We start from the raw sequence: 23,111 nt of genomic DNA, 5'->3' as shown, positions 1-23,111 counted from the left end.
TGAAAAGTAATTGGCCCCACTTCTTAGGAGTTAGTGGGTTCTTGGATCCAGCAGGCAAGCTGAGGGATGTGATATGAAAAAAAAGAGGAAAAGAATAATTTCCTTTATGAATTTAGAAATCATGGCAGATTATATTGCTTTTAATAAAATGTTTTCCTTCCTTCATATAAATTTACTACACTGCTTCAGAATTATTGTTTGTTTTCCAGAGGTATGTGTTTGTGACAACCATAAGTTGCTGATATGAGATAGGAATATTAACAAAAGAATGAGAGAGGTAATGAAGAAAACCTCATAGGCGTCTCAAATTTGGAGTGAAAGACTCAGTCTAGTACGTAAGACTAAAGTCTTCTATTGTGGATTACACTCTCTAGATTCAGTAACACAGACTTTGGAAAATATACTTGAAGGATTATTGATTATCTTAGTGTAACAAGTAGGACAGTCCTACAATGAGGTGAACCCCTGTAGGTAAAGAGAGGGTTTTCCTGAGATCAGGAGAAAGAGAATGCCTACTGTTACTGTGAAAAACTGAAAAGGGAACTCTGCCATAGGAGAGTAAATAAAACCAAAAAGCAAAGCTAGGAACTAAAGTTTGGCCTTAAGAGGCTCTCTGTGTGTGGTGTAACTTTTTCTCCCCTTGTCCTAAAATTCTGAGACAAGTCAAATTTAGCAAATAATGTTCAGGGTTCTTCCCTAGATTTTATTCCCTCCTGTTAGCCCCTAAACTTTAGTAAATATTGCATACACTCAGTCTTGTGTCCATGGTGTTGTAAAAAATTAAACCATAAAAGTAAAGTGGCTGTATTTGCACCCCCTTTTTACTGAAGCTAGCACGCCAGGAATAATATTGTATAGAAGAAGGCTCAGAGTCCCTAAATTCTAGACACTGGCCACTGTCTGACACCCAAGGAGAGTTGCAGTGGAGATAAAATGATGAAAAGCAAAAAACCAGGGGATAGAACAAGTAGAATGGATTGACTCAGGAGAAGCTAAACTCCCTACTTTTTCCCAAATATGCTAGCAAAAGACAATGTAAAGTAAGAAGGTAGATGTTGGATTGCAGGACTATGTTTTCATCTGCTTAAAACAATCATACTCTCACTATGTGTATGGAGTTTCTGCAGAGTCTTTCATGATCAGTTGTCTCAATATAACAGAATAATAACTGACATCTTAAAATTTGAGTTTTATTAATGTTTATTCAAAGCATACTTTTTAGTTCTCTTTATTTTCATCAATACTCTCTCATGAAAAATAGAATTTCAAAGTATTATAAAAACGCGCACTACTAAATAAATGTAGCTGAAGAAATTGTGGTTAAAAGCAGATTAATACATTCGAACTACAGGATGCGCATCCCTAATCTGAAAATCGAAAATCTAAAATGCTTCAAAATCCAAAACTTTTTGAGCACTGAAATGATGCCACAAATAGAAAATAATAGTTACTCATGGACAAAATTATTCAAAATATTGTATAAAATTACTTCCAGGCTATGTATATAAGATGTATATGAAGGAGCACTGGAGAAGATGGCCGAATAGGAACAGCTCCAGTCTCCAGCCCCCAGTGAGCGACACAGAAGACAGGTGATTTCTGCATTTTCAACTGAGGTACTGGGTTTATCTCACTAGGGAGTGCCAGACAATCGGTGCTGGTCAGCTGTTGCAGCCCGATCAGCCAGAGCTGAAGCAGGACGAGGCATCACCTCACCTGGGAAGCTCAAGGGGGAAGGGAATTCCTTTTCCTAGCCAGGGGAACTGAGACACACAACACCTGGAAAATCGGGTAACTCCCACCACAATACTGCGCTTTAAGCAAACGGGCACACCAGGAGATTATATCCCACACCTGGCCGGGAGGGTCCAACGCCCACGGAGCCTTCCTCATTGCTAGCACAGCAGTCTGCGATCTAACTGCAAGGCAGCAGCCAGGCTGGGGGAGGGGCGCCCGCCATTGCTGAGGCTTAAGTAGGTAAACAAAGCCCTAAGAAGATGGAACAGGGTGGAGCTCACAGCAGGTCAAGGACGCCTGCCAGTCTCTGTAGACTCTACCTCTGGAGACAGGGCACAGCTAAACAACAACAACAACAACAACAACAACAACAAAGAGCAGCACAAACCTCTGCAGAGACAAACGACTCTGTCTGACAGCTTTGAAGAGAGCAGTGGATCTCCCAACACGGAGGTTGAGATCTGAGAACAGACAGACTGCCTGCTCAAGTGGGTCCCTGAACCCTGAGTAGCCTAACTGGGAGACATCCTCCACTAGGGGCAGACCGACACCCCACACCTAACACGGAGGAGTACACCACTGAGAGGAAGCTTCCAAAGCAAGAATCAGACAGGTACACTCGCTATTCAGCAGTATTCTATCTTCTGCAGCCTCTGCTGCTGACACCCAGGCAAACAGGGTCTGGAGTGGACCTCAAGCAATCTCCAACATACCTACAGCTGAGGGTCCTGACTGTTGGAAGGAAAACTAACAAACAGGAAGGACACCCACATGAAAATCCCATCAGTACGTCACCATCATCAAAGACTAGAGGCAGATAAAACCACAAAGATGGGGAAAAAGCAGGGCAGAAAAGCTGGAAATTCAAACATTAAGAGTGCATCTCCACCTGCAAAGGAACGCAGCTCATCACCAGCAACGGATCAAAGCTGGATAGAGAATGACTTTGACAAGATGAGAGAAGAAGGCTTCAGTCCATCAAACTTCTCAGAGCTAAAGGAGGAATTACGTACCCAGTGCAAAGAAACTAAAAATCTTGAAAAAAGAGTGGAAGAATTGATAACTAGAATAACTAATGCAGAGAAGGCCATAAACAAATTGACAGAGATGAAAACCATGACACGAGAAATACGTGACAAATGCACAAGCTTCAGTAACGGATTCGATCGAGTGGAAGAAAGAGTATCAGTGATTGAGGATCAAATGAATGAAATGAAGCCAGAAGAGAAATCTAAAGAAAAAAGAAGAAAAATAAATGAACAAAGCCTGCAAGAAGTATGGGATTATGTAAAAAGACCAAATCTACGTTTGATTGGGGTGCCTGAAAGTGAGGGGGAAAATGGAACCAAGTTGGAAAACACTCTTCGGGATATCATCCAGGAGAACTTCCCCAACCTAGTAGGGCAGGCCAACATTCAAATTCAGGAAATACAGAGAACGCCACAAAGATACTCCTCCAGAAGAGCAACTCCAAGACACATAATTGCCAGATTCACCAAAGTTGAAATGAAGGAAAAAATCTTAAGGGCAGCCAGAGAGAAAGGTCGGGTTACCCAAAAAGGGAAGCCCATCAGACTAATAGCAGATCTCTCAGCAGAAACTCTACAAGCCAGAAGAGAGTGGGGGCCAATATTCAACATTCTTAAAGAGAAGAATTTTAAACCCAGAATTTCATATCCAGCCAAACTAAGTTTCGTAAGTGAAGGAGAAATAAAATCCTGTACAGATAAGCAAATGCGTAGAGATTTTGTCACCACCAGGCCCGCCTTACAAGAGACCTTGAAGGAAGCACTAAACATGGAAAGGAACAACTGGTACCAGCCATTGCAAAAACATGCCAAAATATAAAGACCATCGAGGCCAGGAAGAAACTGCATCAACTAACAAGCAAAATAACCAGTTAATATCATAATGGCAGGATCAAGTTCACACATGACCTTAATGTAAATGGACTAAATGGTCCAATTAAAAGACACAGACTGGCAAACTGGATAAAGAGTCAAGACCCATCAGTCTGCTGTATTCAGGAGACCCATCTCACATGCAGAGACATACATAGGCTCAAAATAAAGGGATGGAGGAAGATCTACCAAGCAAATGGAGAACAAAAAAAAGCAGGGGTTGCAATCCTAGTCTCTAATAAAACAGACTTTAAACCATCAAAGATCAAAAGAGACAAAGAAGGCCATTACATAATGGTAAAGGGATCAATTCAATAGAAAAAGGTAACTATTCTAAATATATATGCACCCAATACAGGAGCACCCAGATTCATAAAGCAAGTCCTTAGAGACTTACAAAGAGACTTAGACTCCCACACAATAATATAATAATAATGAGGACTTCAACACCCCACTGTCAACATTAGACAGATCAACGAGACAGAAAGTTAACAAGGATATCCAGGAATTGAACTCAGCTCTGCAGCAAGCAGACCTAATAGACATCTACAGAACTCTCCACCCCAAATCAACAGAATATCATCACACTTATTCCAAAATTGACCACACAGTTGGAAGTAAAGCACTCCTCAGCAAATGTACAAGAACAGAAATTATAACAAACTGTCTCTCAGACCACAGTGCAATCAAACTAGAACTCAGGACTAAGAAACTCAATCAAAACCGCTCAACTACATGGAAACTGAATATCCTGCTCCTGAATGACTACTGGGTACATAACGAAATGAAGGCAGAAATAAAGATGTTCTTTGAAACCAATGAGAACAAAGATACAACATACCAGAATCTCTGGGACACATTTAAAGCAGTGTGTAGAGGGAAATGTATAGCACTAAATGCCCACAAGAGAAAGCTGGAAAGATCTAAAATTGACACTCTAACATCACAAGTTAAAGAACTAGAGAAGCAAGAGCAAACACATTCAAAGGCTAGCAGAAGGCAAGGAATAACTAAGATCAGAGCAGAACTGAAGGAGATAGAGACACAAAAAACCCTCCAAAAAATCAATGAATCCAGGAGTTGGTTTTTTGAAAAGATCAACAAAATTGATAGACTGCTAGCATGACTAATAAAGAAGAAAAGAGAGAAGAATCAAATACACGCAATAAAAAACTATAAAGGGGATATCACTACCGACCCCACAGAAATACAAACTACCATCAGAGAATACTATAAACACCTCTTTGCAAATCAACTAGAAAATCTAGAAGAAATGGATAATTTCCTGGACACTTACACTCTCCCAAGACTAAACCAGGAAGAAGCTGAATCCCTCAATAGACCAATAGCAGGCTCTGAAATTGAGGTAATAATTAATAGCCTACCAACTAAAAAAAGTCCAGGACCAGATGGATTCACAGCTGAATTCTACCAGAGGTACAAGGAGGAGCTGGTACCATTCCTTCTGAAACTATTCCAATCAATAGAAAAAGAGGGAATCCTCCCTAAATCATTTTATGAGGCCAATATCATCCTGATACCAAAGCCTGGCAGAGACACAACAAAAAAAGAGAATTTTAGACCAAGATCCCTGATGAACATCGATGCAAAAATCCTCAATAAAATACTGGCAGACCGGATCCAGCAGCACATCAAAAAGCTTATCCACCATGATCAAGTGGGCTTCATCCCTGGGATGCAAGGCTGGTTCAACATGAACAAATCAATAAACATAATCCAGCATATAAACAGAACCAAAGACAAAAACCACATGATTATCTCAGTAGAAGCAGAAAAGGCCTTTGACAAAATTCAACAGCCCTTCATGCTAAAAATGCTCAATAAATTCGGTGTTGATGGAACGTATCTCAAAATAATAAGAGCTATTTATGGCAAACCCACAGCCAATATCATACTGAATGGGCAAAAACTGGAAAAATTCCCTCTGAAAACTGGCACAAGACAGGGATGCCCTCTCTCACCACTCCTACTCAACATAGTGTTGGAAGTTCTGGCTAGGGCAATCAGGCAAGAGAAAGAAATCAAGGGTATTCAGTTAGGAAAAGAAGAAATCAAATTGTCCCTGTTTGCAGATGACATGATTGTATATTTAGAAAACCCCATTGTCTCAGCCCAAAATCTCCTTAAGCTGATAAGCAACTTCAGCAAAGTCTCAGGATACAAAATTAATGTGCAAAAATCACAAGCATTCTTATACACCAGTAACAGACAAACAGAGAGGCAAATCATTAATGAACTTCCATTCACAATTGCTTCAAAGAGAATAAAATACCTAGGAATCCAACTTACAAGGGATGTAAAGGACCTCTTCAAGGAGAACTACAAACCGCTGCTCAGTGAAATCAAAGAGGACACAAACAAATGGAAGAACATATGCTCATGCATAGGAAGAATCAATATCGTGAAAATGGCCATACTGCCCAAGGTTATTTATAGATTCAGTGTCATCCCCATCAAGCTACCAATGACTTTCTTCACGAATTGCAAAAGCCTGCTTTAAAGTTCATATAGAACCAAAAAAGAGCCCGCATTGCAAAGACAATCCTAAGCCAAAAGATCAAAGCTGGAGGTATCACGCTACCTGACTTCAAACTATACTACAAGGCTACAGTAACCAAAACAGCATGGTACTAGTACCAAAACAGAGATATAGATCAATGGAACAGAACAGAGTCCTCAGAAATAATACCACACATCTACAGCCATCTGATCTTTGACAAACCTGAGAGAAACAAGAAATGGGGAAAGGATTCCCTTTTTCATAAATGGTGCTGGGAAAATTGGCTAGCCATAAGTAGAAAGCTGAAACTGGATCCTTTCCTTACTCCTTATACAAAGATTAATTCAAGATGGATTAGAGACTTAAATGTTAGACCTAAAACCATAAAAACCCTAGAAGAAAACCTAGGTAGTACCATTCAGGACATAGGCATGGGCAAGGACTTCATGTCTAAAACACCAAAAGCAACGGCAGCAAAAGCCAAAATGGACAAATGGGATCTCATTAAACTAAAGAGCTTCTGCACAGCAAAAGAAACTACCATCAGAGTGAACAGGCAACCTACAGAATGGGAGAACATTTTTGCAATCTACTCATCTGACAAAGGGCTAATATCCAGAACCTACAAAGAACTCAAACAAATATACAAGAAAAAAACAAACAACCCCATCAAAAAGTGGGCAAAGGATATGAACAGACATTTCTCAAAAGAAGACATTCATACAGCCACAGGCACATGAAAAAATGCTCATCATCACTCGCCATCAGAGAAATGCAAATCAATACCACAATGAGATACCATCTCACACCAGTTAGAATGGCAATCATTAAAAAGTCAGGAAACAACAGGTGTTGGAGAGGATGTGGAGAAATAGGAACACGTTTACACTGTTAGTGGGATTGTAAACTAGTTCAACCATTATGGAAAACAGTATGGCGAATCCTCAAGGATCTAGAACTAGATGTAGCATATGACCCAGCCATCCCATTACTGGGTATATACCCAAAGGATTATAAATTATTCTACTACAAAGACACATGCACACGTATGTTTATTGCGGCACTATTCACAATTGCAAAGACTTGGAATCAACCCAAATGTCCATCAGTGATAGACTGGATTAAGAAAATGTGGCACATATACACCATGGAATACTATGCAGCCATAAAAAAGGATGAGTTTGAGTCCTTTGTAGGGACATGGATGCAGCTGGAAACCATCATTCTCAGCAAACTATCGCAAGAACAGAAAACCAAACACCGCATGTTCTCACTCATAGGTGGGAACTGAACAATAAGATCTCTTGGACTTGGGAAGGGGAACATCACACACCAGGCCTATCACGGGGAGGGGGAAGGGGGGAGGGATTGCATTGGGAGTTATACCTGATGTAAATGACGAGTTGATGGGTGCTGACGAGTTGATGGGTGCAGCACACCAACACGGCACAAGTATACATATGTAACAAACCTGCACATTATGCACATGTACCCTAGAACTTAAAGTAAAATAAAAAAAAAAACTAATTTTTTGTGCATTACAAAAAAAAAGATGTATATGAAATATCAATGAATTTCATGTGCAGACTTGGGTACCCTCCCCAAGATATCTCAGTATGTATTATATATGCAAATATTTCAAAATCTGAAAAAAATACTGAAACACTTCTGGTCCCACGCATTTAAGATAAGGTATACTCAACCTGTAAAAGGAAAGTCAGTACACAGAAGCACAAGCAAAAATATTTTCCAGAATCACTAGAGAGGGCTGTAAATATGGTTCCAAGTTTCCCAGCAGCCAAAGCAAAGAGAAAATAGGATCAGTTACAAGAATCATATTGTTTTAAAGATGTAAACACTCTGTTGTATGGAAGAAAAGCTTTTCTTCTGAAACTGAGACTTGTGAGAAATGTTTCTCACAGATCTTTATAAAGAAGAGAAAATAGAGAACAATACCCTTTGTAAACATATCAGCAAGTCTCTTCCAGTGTTTCCATATAGTGTCCCTCAAGGAATCCTAATATATCATGCTAATGCTTCAATCAGTAGGAACATTTTATTCTCAGATGAAATATTTGTATTATTTAATAACCATCATACAACAAAAGTCAGCATATTGTATCTATTTCTCTGTATCTCTTGAACCAAAACTGTATCATTGCTGTGGATAAACAAGAATATATTCTTAATACAGTCATCATTTTGCTATTCCTAAAAGAAGACAAAAGCATAATATTCTTACCAAAACCACTCTGAAGGTATCCACTATTTCCCTCACCTGTGATTCTTTCACATTTTCAACAGTAAAGTTGAACCAGACTCGGAATCGTGGATTACAGGTGTCCGGCCTAATGAACAGATCATACTCAAACTCAGAGACCTGGTCCACCCGGCCCAGGTTACCTGGTAATAAAAATTAAGAGAACTGTGTTTTAATAGAAGTTCATGCAGCTCAATGGTACACACATTTAAATATTATGCTCTCTGATAGTGGCATTTATCAACATTCAGTACTTGAAGGTTCAGTGTTCACAATCCATAGGGCTGCCAAGTCTGAATGCAGCCCAGAGTAAGAAAAGCTTTCAGCTAGGCCAGGCTGTGGTGCAAGCGTCTCTGTCTGGCCCTTCTAACCCAGATCCTTTTGTGCTACAGGTGTCTTTTACAGACCAGAATATTATATAAAGCCTGTGGTAAACCCCTATAAACCAAGACAAGAATCGCAAACTTCGGTTTCTTACTTAAAGTGAGGATGATAATACCTTACGTATTTTGTATTAAGCTTTATAGTATATGTTATATGTTAAAAATATGTTAAAAAATATGTAGAGTAAGGTTTTAAACAAAAATTAGAAGCAATTGCTACATAAGAATAACACAATCATGAAACTTAATTTCCATTTTCTCCATCAACAGAACTAATAGTTATGTAGAAAATGTGTAAACTTAGGTGTTATCTCCATTTTCCATATTGTCTCTCCTTTTTCTCACTGATAGTCTAATCAGCAGTGAATTACCAAAAATGTTAATAACAGAATGGGATTAAGTAAAGCAGAGTCTGGTGAATTCGCAAACCAGATGATTGACAGCTAGAGAAGAGTGAAGATGACTACAGACAGCAACAAAGCAATTGAGTGGAAAGTTAGTATTGTATTGCTCTCGAAGAACACAGCAATATACTGCTTTAAAATGAGCTCTAGTGTGTGTACCTCCAAAAGAACACTCAAAAATAAACTTTAACCTTATACAACACCAAAGTTTTGAATTACTTCTTTCACTAGTTCTGTTGGCATGTCACCTGTTTTTCTGAGCACTAATTATGCTATAATAGACAAAGTATTAGCCCAGGAATCCTGGATTTTAGTACAATTGACATAATATGTGACAAGCAATGGGCAAGATATTTACTCTCTGAGCGTCATCTGAAAAATGAGAATATCAATTTACATAACCTCTAAGGTATTTTCTGCTGTAACATTATTTGGCTGCCTGATTCTAAGACTGATCAGACAGTGACAACGACAAGATGCATTTCGTCCCAAACTGTATTAATTAGCCTTAGGTTGCTTATATCTGTTCTCATTAAAATGAGGCCTGAGAAGCCAGACTGGAGGACAGTCACCTCTAGTTAAGTATACATATATTTAAAATTTTGCATTGATATGAAAGTACAAACATAGTGACCAAAGACTTTAATGTTAATTTTTCTAGTTTCCATTATATTCAGAATTCTCAAGATTTCTGAATTGTTTCTTTCAACTACTATAAAAAAATGTTTACTAAGCCTTATGTTAGGTAAAGTTTCTGAATTAAATTGTTTCTTTCAACTACTATAATAAAAAATGTTTACTAAGCCTTATGTTAGAGAGGCAAGATATTTGTTACACAATGGTACTGAATTTGGAGTCAGAAGAGCTAGTTTAGTTTTAGTTCTGGAACTAACTAAGCAACTTTATAGATAATTCACTTAACCTCTTCCAACATCTGTTTCCTCAAATATAAAGTTAGAATCATATTAATAGAAATATGAAAATTTATTCCTATGCCAATTACCATGAACACTACTTGAAATTAACATATATAATTTATATGAATATTAAGTTTTGATAGAAAATTAAAGTTTTCTGAGCATTTCTACATGCCACATACTGTGGTAAATGTCAAACGAACTAACATATTTGATCCTCACAACAACTCCTATGAGGTAGGGACCATTACTATCCCCATTTTACATGTGAGAAAACCAAGGTACAGAGAACTTACCCAAAGTTATATAGCAAGTAAACAAGTAAAAGTCACATTTAGGATTTGAATTCAAGCAACTTGGCTCTAACCACTAGACAATATAGCTCTCTACCTAACAGAGCTGGTAGGAATAATAAGCAAATAATATAAATTGAAAGCACATTATAAGTGATAAGGCTTAATAAAATTACTATTTTTAAAATAAGAAGTTGAAAAGGTACTTTTTTCCCTCTAAAAGTTCATGAGCTAAAAGTTCAATATTAACATTCACTTCAATATTCAAAGGAATGCAGATTTACATTTTGTTCTTAATACTAAAACAGTATAAATGGGTTCTGATAAACAATAACATCTTAAAATTACTGCTGCATAGTGTCTAATAATAACGCACCATATGTGTCTAGAAATTTATAGTTTCAAAATGATGACATCTTTTATATTATTAAATCCTCACCATGACCCAGTGATAGGTAAATTGAAACCCAGAAATGTTTAGTTCTTGCTTAAGTTCATGTTTTAAAGCACCCCAGGGTGAGACTTTAAATTAAAGACTTCTGATTTCATTATGTTTTTCTCTCAGAATCGACCATAGCTACAACCAATTCATTTATTAAGCCATTTAATCAGTAATTCATTCAAAAGACACTATGTTTTGTGTTATAAAAGAGACTAGATAGTATCAAACATATACTTTCTTTGTGCTCATTAAGCTTATAGTCTCAAAGAATAGTGAACATCTGGTCTTTGGCCTTCTGTAACTATTCCGTTGACCTTCTTCATCATTCTTGTGATGAGCATTCTCTGTATGTGTGTGTGTGTACATAAATAATACCTCCCTTATATGCAATTAAGTGCCAGTTTATGGCCTTCTGGAAATAACTATTTCAAAATAAGTTAATAATGCCTCCATATCATCTAGTTATCTTTCATTAAATGAAACACAAGGAAAGAAAACAAACACAATCTAAAACATATAGGTAGGACAAATATAACACAAAACATAAGCTGTAGATTTTATACCCAACTGTATCACTAAATGTGTTATACGTAAACTGATTAAAATTAAAAATAAGACAAAATGGATGAACCTGGAGTACATTATGCTAAGTTAAATAAGCCAGATGCAAAAAGAAAAATATTGCATGACTTCACTTATATGTAGAATCTACAAGAAAAAAAAGCCAAACACACAAAACCAGAAAATAGAATGGTGGTTACCAGGGGCAGATGGTGATGGACAAAATGAGATACGTAGGTCAAAGAGTAGAAAATCACAGTTATGTATGATGACTAAACCTAGAGATCATGTACAGCATGAGGATTATAGTTAATAATATTATATAATATACTGGAAATGTGCTAAGTAGATTTTAGTTGCTTTTACCGTGCATACATATACCAAAAAAAGTTAACTATATGAGATAATGAATATGATAATTTGCTTGACTTTGGTAGTCATTGCATTATGTATATCTACATAATGTTCTACATCATATATATACATATAAAATGAAATATTGTTTTAAATAAAAGACAAAATTTTATTTTGGACATAATATCAACCATATTTTGCTTATAAACACAAGCTTTACTTTTAGGAGAACAAAAAGATTGAAAATAAAATGACAAAACGTTTTAACAGAAAAGCACTATCAATAAGAAAGCAAATACAACTATATTTATATCAGATAACATAGACTATAAATCAAGTAACATTACTAGAAATGAACAGGGGTATTTCATGATGAGAAAGGATAATTCCACCAAGAACATATAGATAGATAGATAGATAGATAGATAGATAGATAGATAGATAGATAGATAGATCTTTAAAGTATGTAAGTAAAATTTGACAAAATTAAAACATAGATTAATCTAGAATCAAAATGAGAAATTTAACACACCAATACTCCTTACTGTAAAAAATACCAAAAGAAATATTCAGGGAAGGATTGAGATAATTTGAAAACATGATTTAAAAAATACCTAGTTTTAATTATGAAACACATCGCATTTATACAACTAAATAATATACATTCTTTTCAAATGTACATGATGTTCTTCTCAAAACTGATCATATGTTGGTCCATAAAGCACGTCCCAATTAATTTCAAAGGAGTGATATCATACTGCACGTGTTCTCTCACTTCAGTGATAATATTTTAAACTGAATTGTGTTCAATATGTGAGAATCAAAATGTGTAAAATATAGCTAAATCCATTCTAAGATGTAAATTTATAACCATACATGTGCATACATATACATATATAGTTACAGATGAATAATTTTCCAGTGATTTATACATGTAGCTAAAGATCAATTATCTATGATTCTATTTTAAAAAGGTAAAAAAGAACAGTATTTTCAAAACAAAAAGCAGAGGCAAGCAAAAAGAACAGAAAATGTTTAAAAAAATTCTCTGAATGTACCCTAAAAATTTTAAATGTGAAAGTTTGATGCTTTGAAATAGACTTTTAATATTAAAAAACTCTAGCAAAGCTCACCAAGAAGAAATAAACCACATATTATTAATACCAAAATAATAAAAAGAGATTGAATTCATCAGGATGGTAAAATAGGTGGTTTTAGCTTTAATATCCCCAGATAAATACTGGTTTAATAAGCATTCATGGTGGGTGCCTGTACTAATCCCAGGTACTTGGGAGGCTTAGGCAGGAGAGTCTCTTGAACCTAGGAGGTGCGGATGTAGTAAGCCAAGATGGCGCCACTGCACTCCAGCCTGGGTAACAGAGTGAGACTCTGTCTCAAAAAAAAAAAAAAAAAAAAGATTTGCTAAGACAGTAGATCTTATGTTAAGTATTTTATCACAAAATAGTAATATATATAAAGAAAGCAGAATGAAACTTTTGGAGGTGATGGATACATTTACGGATGAGTCTGTGGTAATGGTTTCACAGATGTATAGTTATCTCCAAACTCATCAAGTTGTATACAACAAATATGTGCAGCTTTTTGTATGTCAATCATACCTCAAAAAAGTGATTTAAAGAAAAATAATACTTGGGGGAAAAGGAAAAAAGAGCAAAATAAACCCAAAGAAAGCAGAATAAAGATAACAATAAAAACAAGAGTAGAAATAAATGACATAGAGAATAGAAAACATTAGTAAAAGCCAATAAACACAAAATTCATCCGTTGAAGGGATCAACAAAATTGACAACTTTAAATTGATTGTCTAACAAAAAAGAGAGAGGACTCTAATTTGTAAAATCAGAAATTAAACAGAGGACATACTATAACCAACTGTATGTCAAAAAATTAAATAACCTAAATGAAATGACATTTGTTGTTTTAACAGAAAAGCACTATCAGTAAGAAAGCAAATGTAACTATACTTACATCAGACAACATAGACTATAAATCAAGTAACATTACTAGAAAGGAATAAGGGTATTTCATGATGAAAAAGGGTAATTCTGCCAAGAACATATAAAAACATTTAAAAATATAGATAGATAGATAGATAGATAGATAGATAGATATTTAAAGTACATTGCCTAGAAAGACAACAACCAAAGTTGACTAAAAATAAATATGGATACCTGAATAGATCTAAAACAAGTAGTATTAAATTAATAATCAAAAAACTTCCCACCAGGAAAATTCTATGTCCAGATGTTCTCACGGGTAAATTCTGTAAAATTAAAACTTGTTAAAAAATTAACATCAATTCTTGGCTGGGCGCGGTGGCTCAAGCCTATAATCCCAGCACTTTGGGAGGCCAAGGCAGGCAGATCACAAAGTCAAGATATCGAGACCATCCTGGCCAAAAGAGTGAAACCCTGTCTCTACTAATAATACAAAAATTAGCTGGGCGTGGTGGTGCATGCCTGTAGTCCCAGCTACTTGGGAGGCTGAGGCAGGAGAATCACTTGATCCTGGGAGGCAGAGACTGCAGTGAGTCAAGATCGCGCCACTGCACTCCAGCCTGGTGACAGAGCAAGGCTCCGTCTCAAAAAAATAAAATAAAATAACACCAATTCTTAACAAACTCTTACAAAAAAAAAAAATGAAGAAAAGATAACACTTCCAAACTCATTCTATGAAACCAGGATTACCTGGATCCTAAAATCAGATGGAGACATCATGATGACAAAAACAATAACAATAAAAAATACAGAACAACATCCCTTTAAATATAAATTCAAAAATTTTTAAAGAAATACTAACAAATGAATCTAGCAACATAAAAAATGATTATACACCATGACAGGTGAGATTTATCCCAGAAATTCAAAGTTGGTGCAACACACGAAAATCAACTAATGCAATACAACACATTATTAAAATAAAGGCCCAAAACACATGGATCGTCTAATAGATGCAGAAAAAACATCTGACAAAATCTTACACATTTCATGATAAGAATACTCAAGACAAATGAATACAAGGGACATTCATCAAACTCATAAAGGGTATCTTTGAAAAAACACACAGCTAACAAGCCCACTTAATGGTGAAAGACTGAACATTTTCCCTCTAAGATCAGGGAGAAGATAAGCATCTTTGCTTTTGCCATTTCTATTCAAAATTGTAGTGGAGATTCCAGGAAGGATAAATATGCCAGAAAAAAAAAGGCATTCATATTGAAAAGGAAGAAATAAAATTATTTTTATTTGCAGATGACATAATTTTTATACAGAAAAACCTAAGGAATCCACATACAAAACAACTATTTGAGCTAAAAAAACAATTTCAGTAAAGTTTCAGAATGCAATCCATATACAAAATCAACTGTATCTCTATATGCCAGCAATGAATATTCTGAAAATAAAATAAACAATTCCATTTACAATGGCATCAAAATAATACTTAGTATAAGTTAACAAAAGGAATGCCAATAGATTTAATCCAAGAAGGCAAGGTTCTTTTAACACTTAAAAAGCAAGCAACACAATTCACCATATGGACAAAATAAAGGAGAATAACCTTAAGATTATTTCAGTAGATGCTGAAAAAACATTTGACAAATTCCACATGCATTCATGATTTAAAAAAAAAAAAAAAAACTTCCATCAAACTTCAACTGCTAGCAAACTTCCTGATATTGACAAAGGGCATGAATTGAAAACAAAAATGTAGCACTAATATCATACTTAATGGTATAATATTTAATTATTTATCCAAGATCAAGCATGTAGGGTGTCCTATTCAACATTATTATAAAGATGCAAGCTATTGCAATAGAGCAAGAAAAAGAAATAAAAGACATAAAGATTAGGAAGGAGGAAATAATACTAGAACTTTCTGTACTTACAGATGATAGCGTTATTTACATAGATTTTTCTATGTAAATAATAGAAAATCGACAACATAACTACTTGAGCCAATAAATAAATTTAGCGAAGTCACAGATACAAAGTGAATATATGAAAATAATTGCAGTAGCAACAAGCAATGGCACTACCAGCAAAAAAATTAAAAATAAAATTTTAAGGATCTCATTCATGGTTGAAACAAAAAAACCACAAGATACCTAGAAATAAATCTAACCAGATATCCAAGTCTTCTGCACTAAAAACTACAAAATATTATTGAGAGAATTTGAAGGATACCTTAAAATGGTATTTCTCCCCAATGTATGTATATAGACTCAGAGGAACCACAATGAAATTCTAGAAGCCTTTTTGTAGAAATTGATTATCTCATTTTACATTGTATGTGAAAATGTAATATAATATCATAAAAGCAATTTTAGTGAAAACTGTTATAAATTTAGTAATCAAGACAGTTTGGTATTTCAAAATGATAGACCTATACAGGTATGAAACAGAATGGAGAGTCCAGAAATAGGCCCACATATTTAAGAGCAATTTACTTTAACAAAGATGACAAGGCAATTTAATAAAGAAGTAAGTATTTTAATGAGTAATGTTCAATATAAATAATTAACCCTTACTGAAAATCGTATACAAAAATTACCTCAAAATGGATCATAGACCCAAATGTAAAACTCAAAATTATAACATGTGTAGAAGAAAATATAAAAGAATGATACTGCCTAGCTTTTCTTCTAGGTTTTTTATTGTTCTAGGTCTTACCTTTAAATTTTTAATCCATCAAGTTAATTTTTGTGTAAGGTGTAAAAAGGGGGTACAGTTTCAGTTTTCTGCATATGGCTAGCCAGTTTTCCCAGCACCATTTGTTAAATAGGGAATCCTTTCCCCATTGCTTGTTTTTGTCAGGTTTGTCAAAGATCAGATGGTTGTAGATGTGTGGTGTTATTTCTGAGGCCTCTGTTCTGTTCCATTGGTCTATATATCTGTGTTGGTACCAGTACCATGCTGTTGGGATTACTCTAGCCTTGTAGTATAATTTGAGGTCAGGTACTGTGATGCCTCCAGCTTTGTTCTTTTGCTTAGGATTGTCTTGAATATATGGGATCTTTTTTGGTTCTATATGAAATTTAAAGTAGTTTTCTAATTCTGTGAAGAATGTCAATGGTAACTTGATGGGAATAGCAGTGAATCTATAAATTACTTTGGGCAGTATGTTCATTTCCACAATATTGATTCTTCCTATCCATGAGCATGGAATGTTTTCCCACTTGTTTGTGACCTCCCTTACTTCCTTGAGCAGCAGTTTGTAGTTCTACTTAAAAAGGTCCTTCACATCCCTTGTAAGTTGTATTCCTAGGTACTTTGTTCTCTTTGTAACAATTGTGAATGGAAGTTAACTCATTATTTGGCTGTTTGTCTATTATTGGTGTATAGGAATGCTTGTGAGTTTTGCACATTGATTTTATATCCTGTGACTTTGCTGAAGTTACTTTTCAGCTTAAGAATATTTTGAGCTGAGACAAAGAGGTTTTCTAAATATACAGCCATGTCACCTGCAGACAGAGACAATTTGACTTCCTCTCCTCCTATTTGAATACCCTTTATTTCTTTCTCTTGCCTGATAGCCCTAGCCAGAACTTTCAATACTATGTTGAATAAGAGTGGTGAGAGAGGGCATCCTTGTATTGTGCCAGTTTTCAAAGATAATGTTTCCAGCTTTTGCCCATTCAGTACGATATTGGCTATGGGTTTGTCAAAAATTGCTCTTATTACTTTGAGATACATTCCATCAATACCTAGTTTATTGAGTGTCTTTTAGCATGAAAGGGTGTTGAATTTTATCGAAGGCCTTTTCGGCATCTGTTGATATAATCATGCAGTTTTTGCCATTGGTTCCGTTTATGTGATGGATTACATTCATTGATTGGCGTATGTTGAACCAGCCTTGTATCCCAGGGATGAAGTCAACTCGATCGTGGCAGATAAGCTTTTCAGTGTGCTGCTGGATTCGGTTTGCCAGTATTTTATTGAGGATTTTCCCATCGATGTTAATCAAGGATATTGGCCTGAAATTTTCTTTTTTTGTTGTGTCTGCCAGGTTTTGGTATCAGAATGAGGCTGGCCTCATAAAATGAATTACAGAGGAGTCCGTCTTTTTCTAATATTTGAAATCGTTTTAGAAGGAATGGTATCAGCTCCTCTCTGTACTTCTGGTGGAATTCGGCTGTGAATCTTTCTAGTCCTGGACTTTTTTTGGTTGGTAGGCTCTTAATTACTTCCTCAACTTCAGAACATTTTATTGGTCTAATTCAGGGATTTGACTTCTTCCTGGTTTAGTCTTGGGAGGGTGCTTGTGTCCAGGAATTCATCCATTTCATCTATATTTTCTAGTTTATTTTCATAGAAGTGTTTAAAGTATTCTCTGATGGTAGTTTGTATTTCTGTGGGATCAGTAGTGATGTCCTCTTTATCATTTTTTATTGTGTTTATTTGATTATTCTCTCTTTTCTTCATTAGTCTGGCCAGCGGTGTATCTATTTTGTTAATCTTTTCAAAAAACCAGCTCCTACATTCATTGATTTTTTTGAAGGGTTTTTTGGGTCTCTATCTCCTTCAGTTCTGCTCTGATCTTAGTTATTTCTTGTCTTCTGCTAGCTTTTGAATTTGTTTCCTCTTGCTTCTCTAGTTCTTTTAATTGTGATGCTAGGGTGTCGATTTAGATCTTTCCTGCTTTCTCATGAGGGAATTTAGGGCTATAAATTTCCCTCTAAACACTGCTTTAGCTATGTCTCAGAGATTCTGGAACGTTGTCTCTTTGTCCTCATTGGTTTCAAAGAACTTCTTTATTTCAGCCTTAATTTTATTTACCCAGTAGTCATTCAGGAGCAGGTTGTTCAGTTCACATGTAGTTGTGTGGTTTTGAGTGAGTTTCTTAATTCTGAACTCTAATTTCATTGCACTGTGGTCTGAGAGACTGTTTCTTATGATTTCTGTTCTTTTGCATTTGCCAATGAGTGTTTTACTTCCACTTATGTGGGCAATTCTAGAATAACTGTTATGTCATGCTGAGAAGGATGTATATTCTGTTGATTTGGGGTAGAGAGTTCTGTACACGTCTATTAGGTCTGCTTGGTCCACAGCTGAGTTCAAGTCTTGAATATCCTTGTTAATTTTCTGTCTCGTTGATCTGTCTAATATTGACAGTGGGTTGTTAAAGTCCCCCACTATTATTGTGTGGGAGTCTGTCTCTTTGTAGATCTCTAAGAACTTGCTTTAAGAATTGGATGCTCCTGTATTGGATGCATATATATTTAGGATAGTTAGCTCCGTTATTGTGTTGATCCCTTTACCATTATGTAATGCACTTCCTTGTCTCTTTGTCTTTTGTTTTATCTTTGTTGGCTAAAAGTCTGTTTTATCAGACACTAGGATTGCAACCCTTGATTTTTTTTTTTCTTTTTTTTTTTTTTGCTTTTCATTTGGTTGGTACATATTCCTCCATCCCTTTATTTTGAGCCTATGTGTGTCTTTGCACATGAGATGAGTCTCATGAATATAGCAAAAAGATGGATCTTGACACTTTATCTAATTTGCCAGTCTGTGTCTTTTAACTGGGGCATTTAGCCCATTTACATTTGAGGTTAGTATTGTTATATGTGATTTTGATATTGTCATTATGATGCTAGCTGGTTATTTTGGCTACTGGTGGGATGCAGTTTCTTCATAGTGTCCATGGTCTCTACATTTTGGTAAGGTTTTGCAGTAGCAAGTACTGATTTTTCCTTCCCCTATTTAGTGCTTCCTTCAGGAGCTCTTGTAAGGCAGGCCTGATGGTGACAAAATCCCTCAGCATTTGATTGTCTATAAAGGATTTTATTTCTCCTTCCCTTATAAGCTTAGTTTGGCTGATATGAAATTCTGGGTTGAAAATTCTTTTCTTTAAGAATGCTGAGTATTTGCCCCCACTATCTTCTGGCTTGTAGGGTTTCTGCAGAGACATTCCCTGTTAGTCTGATGGGCTTCCTTTTGTAGGTAATCGAACCTTTCTTTCTGGCTGCCCTTAACATTTTTTCCTTCATTTCAACCTTGGTGAATCTGATGATTATGTGTCTTGGAGTTGCTCTTCTTGAGGAGTATCTTTGTGGTGGTCTCTGTATTTCCAGAATTTGAATGTTGACCTGCCTCACTAGGTTGGGGAAGTTCTCCTGGATAATATCCTGCAGGGTGTTTTCCAACTTGGTTCCATTCTCCCCCTCATTTTCAGGTACACCAATCAAATGTAAATTTGGTCTTTTCACACAGTCCTATACTTCTTAGAGGCTTTATTCATTTCTTTTCATTCTTTTTTTCTCTAATCTTGCCTTCACATTTTATTTCATTAAGTTGAGCTTCAATATCTGATACACTGTCTTCTGCTTGATCGATTCGGCCATTGATACTTGTGTATGCTTCATACAGTTCTCGTCCTGTGTTTTTCAGCTCCATCAGGTCATTTATGTTCTTCTCTAAACTGGTTATTCTAGTTAGCAGCTCCTATAACCTTTTATCAAGGTTCTTAGCTTCCTTGCATTGGGTTAGAACATGCTCCTTTAGTTCAGAGGAGTTTGTTATTATCCATCTTGTGAAGTCTACTTCTGTCAATTCATCAAACTCATTCTCCATCCAGTATTGTTCCCTTGCTGGTGAGGAGTTGTGATCCCTTGGAGGAGAGGAGGCAGTCAGTTTTTTGAATTTTCAGCCTTTTGGACTGGTTTTTCCTCGTCTTCATGGATTTGTCCTTTGATGTTGGTCTTCGATGTTGGTGACCTTTGGATGGGATTTTTCCATGGACGTCCTTTATGTTGATGCTATTGCTCTCTGTTTGTTAGTTTTCCTTTTAAGAATCAGGCCCCTATTCTGAAGATCTACTTGAGTATGCTGGAGGTTCACTCCAGATGCTGTTTGCCTGGGTATCACCAGTAGAGCCTGCAGAACAGCAAAAATTGCTGCCTACTCCTTCCTCTAGAACCTTCTTCCCAGAGCGACATCTGCCAGATGCCAGACAGAGCTCTACCGTACGAGGTGTCCGCTGACCCCTGCTGTGAGGTGTCTCTCATGCAGGAGGTACGGGGGTCAAGGACTCAACTGAGGAGGCACTCTGTCTCTTAGCAGAGCTCAAGTGCTGTGCAGGGAGATCTGCTGCTGTCTTCAGAGCTGGCAGGCAGGAAGGTTTGTATCTGCTGAAGCTGTGGCCACAGCTGCCCCTTCCTCCAGGTGTTCTGTCCCAGAAAGATGGGAGTTTTATCTGTAAGCCCGTGACTGGGGCTGCTGCCTTCCTTTCAGAGGTGCCCTGCCCAGAAGGGAGGAATCTAGAGAGGCAGTCTGGCTACAGCAGCTTTGCAGCACTGTGGTGGGCTCCATCCAGTTCAAACTTCTTGGAGGCTTTACTTATACTGTGAGGGGAAAACCACCTACACAAGCCTCAGCAATGGTGGATGGCCCTTTCCCCACCAAGCTCAAGTGTTGCAGGACAACTTCAGATGGCTATGCTGGCAGCAAGAATTTGAAGCCAGAGAATCTAGGAAATACAATTCAGGACATAGGCATGGACAAAGACTTCATGCCTAAAACACCAAAAGCAATGGCAACAAAAGCCAAAATTGACAAATGGGATCTAATTAAACTAAAGAGCTTCTGCACAGCAAAAGAAACTATCAGAGTAAAAAGGCAACCTACAAAATGGGAGAAAATGTTTGCAATCTATCCACCTGACAAAGGGCTAATATCCAGAATCTACAAGGAATTTAACAAATGTATGAGAAAAAACAAACAACCTCATCAAAAAGTGGGTGAAGGATATGAACAGATACTTCTTAGAAGAAGACATTTATGTAGCCAACAAACATATGAAAAAAAGCTCATCATCACTGGTCATTAGAGAAATGCAAATCAAAACCAAAATAGATACCATCTCATGCCAGTTAGAATGGCAATCATTAAAAAGTCAGGAAACAACAGATGCTGGAGAGGATGTGGAGAAACAGGAACACTTTACACTGTTGGTGGGAGTATAAATTGGTTCAACCATTGTGGAAGACAGTGTGGGAATTCCTCAAGGATCTGGAACTAGAAATACAATTTGACCCAGCAATCCCATTACTGGGGATATACCCAAAGAATTATAAATCATTCTACTCTAAAGACACATGCACACATATGTTTATTGAGGCACTGTTCACAATAGCAAAGACTTGGAACCAACCCAAATGCCCATCAATGATAGACTGGATAAAGAAAATGTGGCACACATACACCATAGAATACTATGCAGCCATAAAAAACGATGAGTTGATGTCCTTTAAAGGGACATGCATGAAGCTGGAAACCATCATTCTCAGCAAACTAACACAGGAACAGAGAAAAGCAAACACCACATGTTCTCACTCATAAGTGGGAGTTTAAAAATGAGAACATATGGGTACAGGGAAGGGAACATGACACACCGGGCCTGTTGGGGGATGTGGGGAAAGGGGAGGGATAGCATCAGGAGAAATACCTAATGTAGATGACAGGTTGATGGGTGCAGCAAACCACCATGGCCCAGGTATACCTATGTAACAAACCTGCACGTTCTGCACATGTATCCCAGAACTTAAAGTATAATAATAAAACAAAAATAAATAATTTTTTGAAAAAGAAAATTTAAAAAAAGAAAATATTAATAGAAAATTATTTGTGGCCTTTGAGTAGGCAAACATTTCTTAGAAAGAACACAAAAAGCATAAACTATATTTTAAAAAACTAATAAACTGAACTTCATAAACAGACACCAAAAATCACTTTACCTCTTTAGTTCTCTGACAGGCACTATTAAGAAATGAAAAACAAAGACACAGACTAACAGAAGATATTTGTTACATAGAAAAAGAACTCGTATCTTGAATATACAAAGAACTCTTAGGAAGCAAAAAATTAAATTAAAATTTAAAAATAAGCAAAAGATCTGAACACTCGGAAAAAGAAAAAAAGATTTATGAGTTGCCAAGAAGCATATGAAATGTTACTACACATCACTTATTATCAGAAAAATGCATATTAAAACCACAAAGGAATACTACTGCACATCCATAGAATAGCTAACAAATAAAAACATATAAAACAATTGAAAATCTGGCCCCACCAAGTGATACTGAGGATGTGAAGGAACTAGAAGTTTCATACGTTTCCAGTGAAAATGTAAAAGGACGATCACTTTGGAAAACCATTTGATAATTTCTCATAAAGGTAAATTTACACCAATAATATGACCTGGCTGGTCACAGACATCTAACGAAGAGAAAAACATTAAAAATTGTGTTTACACAAAGACTTGTAAATAAATGTTCATAGAAACGTTATTTGTAATAGCTGAAAACTGGAAACAACCTAAA

The 23,111-nt window shown here is 36.3% G+C and overlaps 1 protein-coding gene across 2 annotated transcripts in view; it reads right to left on the bottom strand.

Moving 5' to 3' along the window:
• Positions 1 to 23,111, bottom strand: part of AGBL4 (ATP/GTP binding protein like 4) — a 1,514,939-nt gene that overhangs the window by 1,167,119 nt on the left and 324,709 nt on the right. For both annotated transcript variants that reach the window (XM_033226452.1, XM_033226454.1), the window contains exon 3: positions 8,438 to 8,562. In XM_033226452.1, the coding sequence (XP_033082343.1) occupies positions 8,438 to 8,562 (125 nt within the window). The remainder of the gene's footprint in view (positions 1 to 8,437; positions 8,563 to 23,111) is intronic.

Source organism: Trachypithecus francoisi, unplaced genomic scaffold, assembly GCF_009764315.1.
Source record: "Trachypithecus francoisi isolate TF-2019V2 unplaced genomic scaffold, Tfra_2.0 Lachesis_group12, whole genome shotgun sequence".
Lineage (NCBI taxonomy): Eukaryota > Metazoa > Chordata > Mammalia > Primates > Cercopithecidae > Trachypithecus > Trachypithecus francoisi.
Note: the sequence above shows the minus strand (reverse complement) of the source record. Positions and strands in the feature narration are given on the sequence as shown.